Genomic DNA, 13,197 nt, shown 5'->3' on the forward strand with positions numbered 1-13,197 from the left:
GCGGGCCCTGGGTTAAAGGCTGCTGGGGCGCCGCCGCCTGCACGGAGGGTGCATGTCAGTGCTTCACGGTGCAATGAATGTTTGTATTGGCACGAAACACGCGAGTCGCGCCCTTCTTTCGTCCCCCCCGAGGTCCCCCGGGTGGCCGTGGGGGCGGGCTGCCTGCCGCCGCCTCGCCGTCGGGTCTCAGCTCCTGGCGTGGCACGGCACGGGCCGGAAGGTTTTCCTGGTGTTCTCCGGCAAGACGAGGTCGTAGCGGCACAGCTGCGGTCTGCGGGAGGACAGCAAGAAGTGACAAAGCCGCCCTTTCCCTGCCGTTCCCCCAGCCCAGCCTCCCGCTGTGTACTGGTGTCTGTAAGGTAGGTCACGTTAGCAAGGCAGCGGGAAGGCTCCTCCAGCCAGGTGAGGTGCAAATGTTACAGAGGTCAGGGGTACCTTGAATATATTTTCATTTTGCTGTACGTTCTCCTTTGCTTTGCCTTGTGTGAATAAAGAACCCACTGCACCAGCCGGCGCTGCAGGATCGGCTGCCCGGGTCCAGGGGCAGCCGCCACATGGGGTGTCCTGCCCGTCTCCGCCTGCCTCTGTCTCTTTTGCTACACCCTTTTCCCTCTGAGATACGTGACCCTTATTTTAAACCAAGTTTAAAGCATCTATGGCCTGATGTTCACACACTGTCCTCGTACCGCAGGCTCAGCCTGAGAGATTCTGTGCTCGGTGGACTCAGGCAGATTGCCTCCCTCAAAGGTGCCCTAAAAATGAGGGGAGTTTAAGGGCTTCACTTTGACTGCAGAGCAGGTGGAGGTTAACAAGGTAAGTGCTCTGGGGCATGATGGTCAGCAGCTCCCAGTCACTGGGACTGCAGGAATAATGAATCTTCCTACTTGACTGGACATAGAAATTGACTGATATAAGATGTGTATTTGAGGCTGCATATCTGTGTTTCTCCGAGAGTCACAATTGATTTCAGTCCTGAGTTCAGGCCTGGGCATCTTCTCTGTAGCTACACAAAGGTCGTGATCCTGACCAAAGGTGAAAATGTCAGACCACGTTGAGATCAGACCACACGTTGTGTTTTCAATGCAGTGAGATAACCTCTGTGGTCAAGTAGGTGTTCAGGGAGTTGCGTGCATGTGTGCAAGGCAGAATTTATTCCCAAGATATGTGCACAAGAATTATTAAATGTGAAATAAATGAAATTCTTCCAGATGAACTTGCCAGGCCAAGAATCTGTGAGATTCATTGCCTTGTGCCCAGTTTGCAACAGGAATGGTTTGTAAAGCAGTGCTTACCTTTCTGGGTTTGTAAGTGACCGGAACCTCATTTGGAGAATCCTGAGTTTGTATTTCGGGCCGATGACAGATCCCGTGGAAAATGTCAAGGAAATTCTTTTTACATTCTCAAAATCCTGGTCGAATCCAATTAGCAAACTGATCTGGTTGTACTGCTGAAAGGCTGCAGCTTCTCTAAAGACAAAGCGGACGAGGTGTCAGGGAGTCACCAGGGGAATAGCATGATTTTAATACTTACAGTGTAATATTAGACGCAGTGTTGGGGGAGGAGGGCTGAGCTTATGACTGGTTTCAGGCTTTCAGGAAGTGGGTACGTGTTCAGGTCTCTAGCTTTCAACCTGCTCAGCCACTTTTTGTACTCAGTTACTTGGGGATACAGCGATCTGATCCCCGCTGTCCTGGGCACCCAGAGCTGAAATGCGGAGCTCTCCCTGGAGAGGAGATGTGTTTTTCCTCCTGCTCTTGTGGAAGACCAGGACAGCCATGGGATTGCTGAGATAGCTCATGGCCATCCTCAGGTTGACTACAGAGGGCCCAAACCAAAGGGCCAGGCTGGCGGTGGTGTGCACTGGGGAGCCTGTGGAAATCACCTTGGGCCAGGCAAGGCCCAAGGCCTGTGTGCTGTTGAGCATCAGCAAAAACTGGAGGAGGATGTCTTGCTTCCTCCCAGGTCCAGTTGTGCTGAGTCGTTTGCTAACATTTGAACATTTGTGGAACATCAGATCAGGGAGACTTACGGATTAACTGTAGATTCTGCCTTCTGCCCAGCGTCATCAGCTAATACCACGCTGAAGGTGCCTCTCCTGGTGTCTTTGTTCCACGTAATGATGTCCACAAAGTAGTGGTAAACTGCGAGGTGAGACAGAGAGCACGCAGTTAGACTGCCCCACGCCGTGCTCATCCAACACAGCCTGTCCCGTTTGGCTCTAGGACCTTTCTCCTCCCTGCTTGCCTTCATCCTTCGGGGATACGTAACAAATGCTCGGAGCCATGGGATGTGGTGTGGGTGGATATGGGTGTGGGAAAGCCCCAGGAGAGGCACTAGAGCTAGGCTTACACCGGTGGCACGGCTTTCATCACACCACCTCTCACTCCCTGCCTTCCGCATCCATGTGCAAATTGCATTTTCTTTCTTTTGTCCCTGTCTCCCTGATAGAGCATGATCTCCTCTGCTTCTGTTCTCAGCAGCCTTCATTTGTCTTCTTTGTCCCTTCTTTGGATCCCTTTGCCATGGGGCAGAATTGTCTGTTCTTGACTCTGATCTGTAACTCACCCAGTTTGCTTGCTGACATCCCTGCCCACAGGTTTGTGTGCTGGTGATCATCATGGGTGAGAAGAAACCCTGATTTTCACTGATTCCCCCTTTCCCTTTCCCTCTGACCATCCCTTTTGCCCAGGGCAGCTCAATTTGCTGGCTTAGCTGGGAGCATGTTTTTACCTCTCACCGTTCCCACACACACCTCTTATCATGCAAGCATGAAAGAGCGTCAGGCTGTTTTGAAACAACCACACTTTAAAGCTTTGTTCACACGTTCCCAACAAATTTCCTAGCCCTGTAAGCAAGACGAGCCTGCTCTTGCACTTCTCTAGCTAGTGAGCTGTCGTCTTTCACAGCACCAAGTATGTTTGCAGTTAGGGAATATAATGGCAGGACTGCAGGTGGACACAACTCTATCCTGCAGCACTGGCTTTGTTTCTGAAGTGCCGGGTACAATGCCGATAGCAACCAACCATCTCTGCTCTGCTGCTGCTGAAGGAGGCAATACACAAAGAAAAATCATTTCAGAAATCTTAGTCACTTACTACAAAATGGCTCTTTGTCCGCTGTATCAAAAAACATGTTTGTCACTGGATGGCTCTGTTGTGTTAAATAGCTTTTCCACTTGTGGGCATAATAGCCTATAGACGACAGTTTAAAAATGAAACAAGGTTACAGCACGGGTATATAAGCAATTAAATTGCTGAAAATAACAAGGCAAATGTTTAAGAAATACTGTATCACGGTTCAGCTGCAAGGTAGCACTGTGATGCATGCTCCTATGCTCCATAGACTTACTTAAGGTCTTAATTTTACTTCTGTAACTAAAACCAACGGTGGGTCAAAATATACCTGGTTACTGTTTGGCACCTATTTTCAGATCCGTCTTTTTTCACATCGGATATCCGTGGTCTAGAAAGGTCTTACAGCATGGAACGAAAATAACCCCCCAGCTTTGCAAGGTAATTTCTGGAAGCGTCAGGTTTTTTTAGCATCAAAATTGCAGAAGTGGCAGCCTGAAGCTGGGCTGTTGCCTCCAGGCTGGGGGGGTGCTTACAGAAAAGCGGAATACCCTTTGTTCACCCCTCCCTGCCATTCCTGTGGTGGTCAAGAGGGCTTTGGGGTGCTGAAAGTTTCTTAGAAAAGAGTATATTTTAGCAAGAGCATGCCCCTGCTCCTCAAACTGCAGCTAATGGGCTTTAATTCATTGCTGCTGTGACTCTTCTGTAAAGATCCCAAGAGTTGTTTTGGCTTTTCTAGTTCTGGATCCTGTGCATGTGGATTTCTGTTGTAGATCATAACATGATGTGTTTGTACAAAGTGCAAGAGAAGCCTCTTCAGCCTCTTGCTTGCAGCAGAGGCTTGCCCCTCTGCAGCAGTCATGGAAGGATCACCCCCCAAAACGAGCAGAATGCACATGCGCTTACGAAGCACCCTACGTTCTGTTAGTCCTTTAGCAAAACATTTGTTCCACTCACACAGCTGGAGTAAAAGTTAGAGTAAGGCTAGGCAGCTATGTCAGGCATGTGTAGCCCCGATGTATTTACATTCCCCGGATCCTTACCTAGGATGGGGCATGGCATAGGCTGAAAAATTTCACAGCTGGTGCATTTGCCATTCCTGTAGCTTCTGTACGAGTCACACGGGTATGCCGTGATATTGCAGCTCTTTTTCAGGGATGACATGAACAGGAAAACAGACCTCTGGTGGTCGCATTTAAAATACTGCATTCCTTAATCATACAGAGAAGAAATATTTCATTACCGGTCCTCGTGCTTCAGGAAATCAGCATTAAGGCACTAGAAAAAAGGACACGCCAGCAGACAGTCACCGACCAGTCCGAATGCAGCAGGTTGAACTGGGAAGCACTGAGCTGTGGCAGAGCAGTGAGTGGGCACCAGCTTCTCTTTGAGTACACTCAGCTCTGTCAATGTCTCCTTTCCTTCTTGTCCGTTTTTATTTATTTATTTTTATTTTTTAACAACATATCTGCTGGTGCTGCCACTGCAGTTCCAGAGGAGCCAGCTACAGAGCCTGCCCCATCTCAGGTGTTCTCCTCTTCCCTCTGAGCTGACACAACAGGCGGGTATTGCGTTTCTTTTGCACAAGACCTTGCCATTTTGTCACCCAGCATTGTCAAAACCCGTTCTGCTGCTGAGCTGGGGAGGAAAAAAAGCTTCCTTGTGTTCAAGGCTAGGGCTCTACCTGCCAGGCTGCCAAGGAAAGCTCCCTGGATTCAGTCTCGCAGTCTGTGCTGTGCTCCTCTTGAACCTGGTTTCTGAACAGTTCTTGTCATTGCTAGCTAGTCCTTGGGTTTTGTGTGTATTTTAAGTGGTTAGATAATAAAAAACCTCTCTCTTTTCTAAACATAGTTACAAAATGAGGGCACAAATTCACCTGATATGTTTTTGCATGGAAAATTGATCCCACCTGCATTCGTGACACCCCTGACCGATACGCCTGCCTGGTGTGTGTCAGCTAAGCCCCCGTTACATTAGTATGCTGCAGCAGTGCCGGGAGGAGATTGCTTTCATGGCTTTCCCAGAAAATGGTTTTCGCGTATTTTCTAGCACTGATGATGTTTCTGTGGCCTTCTCCTCCTTCCTGATTGGAAACATTTTGTCAGTGTGTGTGCAATTCCAGGCAGAATTAGTTACCAGAAAATATTGTCAGTGGACAGCCGGGCTGGTCGGTCCCACCATTGGGGTAGAAGTCTATGTGGCCCAGGGTGTCTGCGTAGCCGAGTCCTGACCAAAGAAAGCATCAGGGGAGGGAATATTAAATCATAGAGCACAGAAGAAGGAAACATGAGAAACTAACTGGAAAAAAATAATAGTTTTTCAGCTCTAAGATGCCTTTTTGTGGGAAAGGCTGGGGAAGGAGAGGGCTGAGGGAGATGCCGGATTCGGCCTGGAGGATGCACCCTCCTGCACTGGTGCTCAGGTCCTTGCGCTTCGTGGGCTGTGAGGCCATACCTGCTGTGAAACAGCAGCATGCCTTGAACTGCAAGTAAAAGGGCAGCTCCCGAGGGTGTGCCAAGCACAGTGTGGGCAGCACGGGACTGCAGAGCCCTTCCCAGCACCCCTGCACTGGGAGGGATGGGCTAATGGGGTGGGGATCACCCTGGCAGAGCCGCCGCCTGCCGCAGGCCCTGCTGCCCATCGCTCTCTGGGTTTCCCTGCAGCAGTGAGGAGAGGTGTCGCTTACCGTCGGTGTCCGAGTGGATAACATCGACAAACTGCGCGTCAGTGGGGTCCAGCCTCTCGCTGGGCGGCTGCCCTCTGTACAGGGGGCCTGCTGGGTCAAGGCCTGCAGCGAAAAACCGCCACGGTGTCGCCTCAGTGCTGGGCTCGCAGCGAGCAGCAATCCCCAGAGCGAAGGGCTGCCAGGGCAAGGCTCACCTGTGATTCTGCCGAGTTTACCGTCAAACATCTGTCCCACGAAGCCGGCGATGTGTGCTCCCAGGCTTACTCCTACCATGTGAATGGAGTCGAGTGATGCTCCTTCAAGCTGGGATATAAGAATACCCACAGTCACGGGTGTTGGGCATGTTAAAGGCTTAAAAACATCAGGAGGGGGAAAGCAAACACATCTCCCTGCTTTTCCCACACTTGCCGGTGGTGTGTCCCACTCCATGCAAATATTCTCCCTTTTGACAGCCCCAAAGTGCAACTGGCACTTGTATGTGGGGCCTCTGTGGAAGCTGTGAAGAGAGCAGCGCAGGCAATGGTTGTATCTTCCTGAGGCTGTGACTGAGGCTGGACAGGAACAATTATTCGTGGACCCCCTGAATACAACTCCAGTTGCCCTCATGTTGTTCCTGGAAGGTGTTAGCAGCTAGAAAGATCCTAAAGGCCTGCTGTCATAGCTGCCTGTGCCTGTGCAGCGCCTTGCAGGAGCTGCAAGCTGTAGCTGATCCCCATGCACTGACTTTGGACATCCAGAAGGTGGAAATAGAGTTTGTATGGACAGGAAAACAGATCTGTGGGGTTTTGTATCCAGCAATGTAGGGACTTGGAGTGTGAACTGAATACTGCAGCGAAATGCCATCGTACCGAGTCCAAGAGCAGAATTTGGCACTGCCGTGTAGCTACACTTCCAAAAAATGAATGCATTCCTTTTTAGGAGGTTCTTTTCCCAGACACACTGCTGTTTTTAAACACTTCCTTTGTGCCCTTTACATATTAACAACTATATCATAGTGTGAACGTTCAACTTACCAACATTTCATCAATAAGTTTCTTCAGAATCTCAGCAACTTTCTTGCTGTTTCTGGAAGCCGTGCTGTAGATGATGGTCGTTGCCCCCTGGTTCCAGTCCACTACGATGATGTTCATGGCTTCCGCAGAAAGCAGGAGCTGCACCAAGCCAGGGATCCAGACCGGGGCAGAGCCTGTGGGCCGGTACCCGTGGATAATGAAGGTGGTTTTCTTGGTCAGATCTAGATACTTGGAGGCTGTAGAATTGAGCTCTTCAGCACAGTCTGGGTTCTGCCTGGTGTACAGCATGAGCTTCACTTTCAGGTCGGTCCCTATCAAAGCGTTGCTGAAGCTGAGAGCTGTGAATGCAGGACATGTCTCCCCGGGATCTGAAACGAGCACAGTGTGGCAATCCTGAGGTTAGCACCAAAGGGCTTGCCTTGTGGGTTTGCCTCTCCACATGGCTTTCTTGCCATGTTGGATCAAAGGCAGCACATGTACCTGCTGGGAGCAGCGCTCCCTGCAATGGCCCAGTCCTGCTCCCGTGAGCAGCATGGGCTCTCCCAAAATCTCATAAGGGTGAGGAAGGTATCAGACAATGGCACCTCGGATAATTAACGTATTGGTTTCAGAGCACACCCAGATGCCCTGGGCAGGTTCTAGGGTAAAGAAATATCCTCGTATTTTGTTATCAGAATGGTTTGGGGTGGAAGGGACCTTAGAGACCATCTAGTTCCAAGCACCCTGCTGCAGGCAGGGACACCTCCCACTAGGTCAGGTTGTTCACAGCTCCAGGCAGGAGCTGACAAGCTGCATGGGATCTTGCTGTTGTGAGGGACAGCTCAGTGCTTTGCTGGTATTTGCAGTTGCAGCCTGCTGTTTCTGACTGTGAAATGGGACACCCTTTGTCTGCATAAGATAAGGTACTGATACTGCTTTCTACACAGCTGGAGAGTTCCCAAATTTTCTGTAAGTGCTGCTTTTCAGGACAGTCTCTGCTGTTTGAAAGCCTGTCTTTGTTCACTGCTTTTCCAGCAGACCACCAGCTGAGCCTTCAGAGTCCAATACGTTCTCCAGCAGGGCACTGCCAGGGAAAGGAATAACAGTCTCCAGACAGATGCTGCTGCTGAAGGCCCTCCCAGGTTTTGTAGCTTCTTTCTGGCTCTTTCTGGCTCACAGGTCTTTTCCCCCCAGTCCTCTTGTTTTTACTGAAGAACATTGTGGGAGAGAATGTTTCTTACACACACAGCCTGGGCTGCAATAATTGTTCAGGCTGCAGTTGCAAGAGGGATCTTCTGGATTTTTGCTGCTTAAAAGGGCTGTGCAGCAGGGTAGAAGAGGCTTAGAAAACCTGCAGCTTTGAGCCAGTTGTGCTCGAGCAGGTGTCCAGTAGTCCGTGCATTTTAATTCCTAAATGATGAATCTCTCATCATTTCCACAATAAACTTTCCTTCCTTTCCTCCTATGGAAATAGAAGCATGAGAGTGATATAAATGCTGTGTGCCCAGCACATAAAATAATCTGCTCAGTTGCCATAGTTCTGCTAATTACTTTGAAGAAGCCCCAGGAGCTCCAGAAATAAAAGTTAATAGGCTAAGAGGATGTTGCAGTTATCTCCAACTGGATATTTTAAATTACTACTATAAATTCAGAAATAAATTTTAACATTTGAAATCCATGGAGTCCTTCCTGTGTAAAGCCTATGGTAAAATATGAATAGCGGGACTGGAGCGGTGGGAAATGAACTCAGCCAGGGCCAGTGGATTTGAGTTGAAATCAGTGGCCTCTGAACTGGGGGTGCTCTGCATCTGTAATGCCTCAGTCGGGGCTCCCAGCGGCAGGATGGGCCGTGCTTGCAAGGGTAAATGTGAGCCGGGTGCTTCTCTCCTGGTCCGTGTGCTCTTGCTGCTTTTTTGCAGTGCCAAAATGCTCCAGAGAAACAGCATGCAGAGTTCTCCCCTAAGACTGCTCATCTGGAGGTCTCAAAGTAACAAGCAGAGAAAAATTATCATTTTTTGCTGATACCCAGCAGCATGTACAGTGATAATCAGCAACTGTCCTCTAGGTGCTACTGCAGCATCAAAGAAAAATAGATATTTTTTTTTAAATAGTTATTAATAGCTAGATACTGTTTGAGTTCTTGTGTAGTATTGTTGTATAGTATTGTTAATCATCTTTACTGCCACTGAGGCTGTAGTAATGCAGGCAGAAATGCTGGACAAGAATTATTTCTACATGGTACAAGACTGCACTGATTGCTTAATTTGTTCCCATGTCTCCCATGTTGTGCTGAGACTTGCCCAGGGGAGCACTGTGTTGTCACCAGAGCAGCCCAAACCTTCTGGTAAAGAAGAGCTTTTAAAGAGCTGATCAGCATTTGCTAATACCTAATACAGGAAGCGTTTAAAAAAACACGCTATATCTGCACCGAGTCTGTTAAATTTGCTCTAGCTTGATTAACAAAATCAGATCCGTGCTAATCGTGGGGGAAGACCTGCCAGCTTCTCTTTGGCAGGCTGGTGCATATCCCCGAATCATCCACCATGTGTTACAAAAGCTGCTACACGAGGGCAGCCGCTTGTCCTGGCTTTGCTCTTCTTCCAATAAGCACGAGAATCCTACCCAAATGGCTCGAAGTGTCTTTGAAACAGACCTGATTTCTCTGATGGGGCAAGAGGCTTACTGTGATTAACTCTAAATGAGGGTGGTGGAAACTCACATCTTCACGCTGCACTTAACCCGTGTCCAGCAGACCCCTTCTCCCCAGGAAAGGTGAATAAATGCTGGCAATTAACCCAGCGTCCCATTAACTTGCTTCCTGGCCATTAGCTTGCCGGACAGCCTCAGGCAATTCCTTTTCCTTCCTTTGCTCGGTTTCTGTGTAAAACAGGATGGCAAATGCTGCTTTCCTGGGCAAGGTGCTCTGACGCCTCGGGACCTGTAGCAGGGGGTATGCCAACATGATAAACTGCTGCTCCTGCATGGGGGCTGGACATCTTTTGTCCTGAGCATGAGATCAGCCTCCCAGGCGCTTTTGCAGCAGGAGGGACACCTACAGCAGATCTGGTCTTTTTTGGAGACCAACTGCAGGTGGGAGTTTTGCAGTCATGAGAATGGTGCCAGGCAGACCCCATGGCATCTGCTGCAGGCAGTGCTATGTAAGGCTTGTGCTCCCCTGCAGATGGTGTTTGGAGACTTTGTCTTCCTTTTGTCCTGGATGTTCAGCCTATGGCCAGGCGGGGTTTACAGCAGTGATGTTTTGGGGCTGGCACCTTGAGGCTTTCTGCACAAACAGAATACTGATTTATTATTATTTTTTAACTCCACCAGTTTGTCCTCTTGCAAAGCGAAGTTCCAAAAGGCTTTCACATCTTTGGGTCAGTGGCAATTCGGTCAGATTTGTGCTTTTCCCAGCTGTGATCCTTGGGACAGCAAATTGCCACACGGAGCGCACAAAGGGGGTCGCTTACCGGGTCAGCACTTGTGCAGACCTCATCCAGGTGTGCTGCTGCTTCTGCACCTCTCTGCAGCTTCCCTGACTTTCAAACCCCCGTCACATTGCCTGGGCTTTACCATTTGTTTTAAAGGACTGGTCTTATGCATCAGTACTGAAGTCCTCAGTTTTAAGCGCTACCACCCAGCCAATCTCAGCAGCATTACCGAGATAATGCTGGAAATACTGAAAATACCGAGCAGCATTTTACACACCACCGCTTTCCACACAGAGGGTGTGCCCTCCACCTCTTAAAATGGTCTTCAGTATCTTGCTGGGTTTCCTTGGTGCTTTTTCACACAATTCTCTTTTCCCACTTATTACTACATTGCCTACAGCATATCCTTCGAAATAAGTAAAACGAGACCCCCAGGATTACTCCAGGGAACCTGATGAAATATGAGCTGGTTTTTAAAAGAATACTCTGTTTTTTTAATCCTGTTTGTTTTCCCTACAAAACAGAAAGCTATAGCTTCACTAACCGAGCAACTTGCTCCCATGTGTATGCTAACAGAAGGCAGTACATTTGTTTATTATTATACAGGTTGATTCTTGATGGGGCTATGAGGATATCAAGTGAAGTTTAGTGTTCATAAATGCTAATTCATCCTTTGCGTCTGTCATATAAGATGCTGCTGAAAAGAAATCATCCTTCTCTAAAGATTTCAAATGGCATTTTCAGTGTCGATGGATAGTACTTATATAAGAAAAATGTTTACAAAGTAAAGAAAAGATAATAAAAATAACTTCTGGTTTTACGTTTGGAACTTACATCTGACTACATTCATGAAACTGGGATAGTTTGCTTTGCCAAATAACTAATAGTAGTGAAAAATCGTACATAGTAACTTCATAATGCATCTAATACATTATAATGCATCTATGATACATTCACATATCTGCAAAGCAGAGGAAGGGTTATATTTGACAAAAACATTAAAAATGTTTGATTTCCTACCTGTTTTCACCCCATATGAAAGGTAGATGAACACAACACACAGCCTCAGCATATGGACTCCCACATGAAACTTCTACAGGTAGAAGATTTTACGGATCCCACAGTTTCTTTGGCATGTACTTGCTGTCTCTGACAACAGTTTGCTCTCTTTTTCTGCCAGTAACGTAGGTGTGGTGAAAGGAGGAAGTTACCAGCCAAGAAATGAAGACCAGTCGCTAGTTATACAACTAAACCTTCTTTTTAAAAAGGTGGGGCGCCTTCTATTCTATCAGGATTCCTTATTTTAAATACAGTTTGCCCTGGGGAGTGGCTAATCAAAGACACAAGTGGTCTGGTATCTCACTGTAAGCAGCAATCTGACTACATGCATTGAAATGAAGGAAATGATTGCGTGCCTATTTGTCTTCCGCAAAGAATGTCAGAAGGCAGCAAAGAACGTAGGTGTCACTGCAAATCCGATAAGCATCTGGGCAGGGCCGGCACTCGTTTTCACAGGACCCCAAGTTGGTGACGATCCCCACACTCCCACGTTCCCCTGGCTGCCTCCGGGAGCTGGAGGCTCGGCATCCCTTTTAGCCCAGGAGATCCTGCAGTCTCAGGCAGGACACAGGTGCACACCGCTCCGTCGCGACAAAGGGCAGGTACCAGTTGGGTTCAACGTGAGCCTCCATCGGGCTCCAAGCAGCTGCTGTCTTGGGTGGCACTGGTGTATCTGGCGTCCCCCCTACTTTTTTTTGCAGCCGGGCTGGAACCTCATGGAGCCAGCTCCAAGTCAAGTAAGAAAGGCTTCTGTCCCTGCCGGGCAGGAGGAAGAAGATGTGAGATGCAAAGGCAACTGCCAGGGGCCAGAAAGGAAGTCTGAAATTGGAGCTGGGCAAAATGGGTAAGATGAGGCTGGTTTGGAGTTTGTAATGGGGTGACGGAGGGCAGGGCTGCTAGACAGAAGCAGTGTGGGGGCTTTACCTAATGTTTTCTTTGCAAGTTCCTCTAGCGTAGGCCAGGGAAAGGGAACATGGGGAGGATCAGAAATACCTCATTAAGTGCAGGCTCAGTTTTTCCCCCCAGTGAGATCCAGTGAGGAACTGAACTATTACAGCTCCCAGCTGCACAGCTGTTTCTTTGGTCCATACTGTACAAGGTAAGCTTTTTGATTTGGCTGATTCTTGGGTTAATCTTTACCTCTGCCTGCTGGCTGCCTGCAGCTCCTTCTTGTTCAGACAAGTGCGTGCTGCTTGTCAGCTGCAGGCACTGCTGACACCTCAGACAGGGGCACACCCAGCAGCACACAGTTTGTTCACAAGCACCTCGACCCAAGCATCCTCGCGCGGCTCAGCAGTCAGTCTCACAGGACTTGTGCCATGCTGTGATTCCATTTGGTACTCACACAGACGAAATTTTTATTAATTTTAATTGGGTTTTGTTAATTTCGAAGAGGATAAACATTGTGAAAAGACACCAAAAAACTTCTGTGGAATCTGGAACCTGTGAGTTCCAGGAAAATGTTTTTTTTTTTTCCTTTTTTTTTTTTCCTGGTGCACTGGCAATAGAAAATCATTTGAAACATTGTTTTCCTTCCAGTTCCTTTCTCACTTCTACCAGTAATCCTAAACTCTGTCAAAATATTTTCTCCTTAGCAAGTTCTGCCAATGGTGTGAAGGAATCGGTCCAACAGTGAAACATGCAAGATGAACAGAAGGCTTTTACCTATCGCAAAAGACATTTGAGAATCAGAGATAAGATGAGGTAACAAAATCAATAGGCCCTTGCCTTTCTTCTCAGCATTAAAAGAGGTAACAATTTATTGCCTGAAGCTAAGCTCCACTTGTTTCTTTTCCCCACCACTTCCCTTAGATTGCTGTTTCCCCTACGAGACAGCTCATCCAAGCAGCTATCATCAGTCAATTGACTGGGACTGGCAGGCTCTTCCCTGTAACTCTCAAACATCTGTCAAAAGACAATGATTCTGAGTAACCCCCATTTCAGCATAAATTAGACTG

The 13,197-nt window shown here is 48.2% G+C and overlaps 1 protein-coding gene across 1 annotated transcript; it reads right to left on the reverse strand.

Annotated features, from left to right (window-relative positions):
* Positions 1 to 144: 144 nt before the first annotated feature.
* Positions 145 to 12,078, reverse strand: LIPH (lipase H). The gene is made up of 10 exons (XM_084529955.1): positions 11,201 to 12,078; positions 6,771 to 7,138; positions 5,952 to 6,060; positions 5,758 to 5,859; positions 5,208 to 5,297; positions 4,115 to 4,282; positions 3,096 to 3,191; positions 2,030 to 2,141; positions 1,293 to 1,466; positions 145 to 271 (listed from the first exon to the last, which is right to left on the reverse strand). The coding sequence occupies exons 1-10, from the start codon at positions 11,250 to 11,252 to the stop codon at positions 187 to 189; spliced, it is 1,356 nt and encodes a 451-aa protein (XP_084386081.1). The 5' UTR covers positions 11,253 to 12,078; the 3' UTR covers positions 145 to 186.
* Between the last annotated feature and the right edge of the window lie 1,119 nt (positions 12,079 to 13,197).

This window comes from Aythya ferina (assembly GCF_964211825.1).
Source record: "Aythya ferina genome assembly, chromosome: 9".
Taxonomy (NCBI): Eukaryota; Metazoa; Chordata; class Aves; order Anseriformes; family Anatidae; genus Aythya; species Aythya ferina.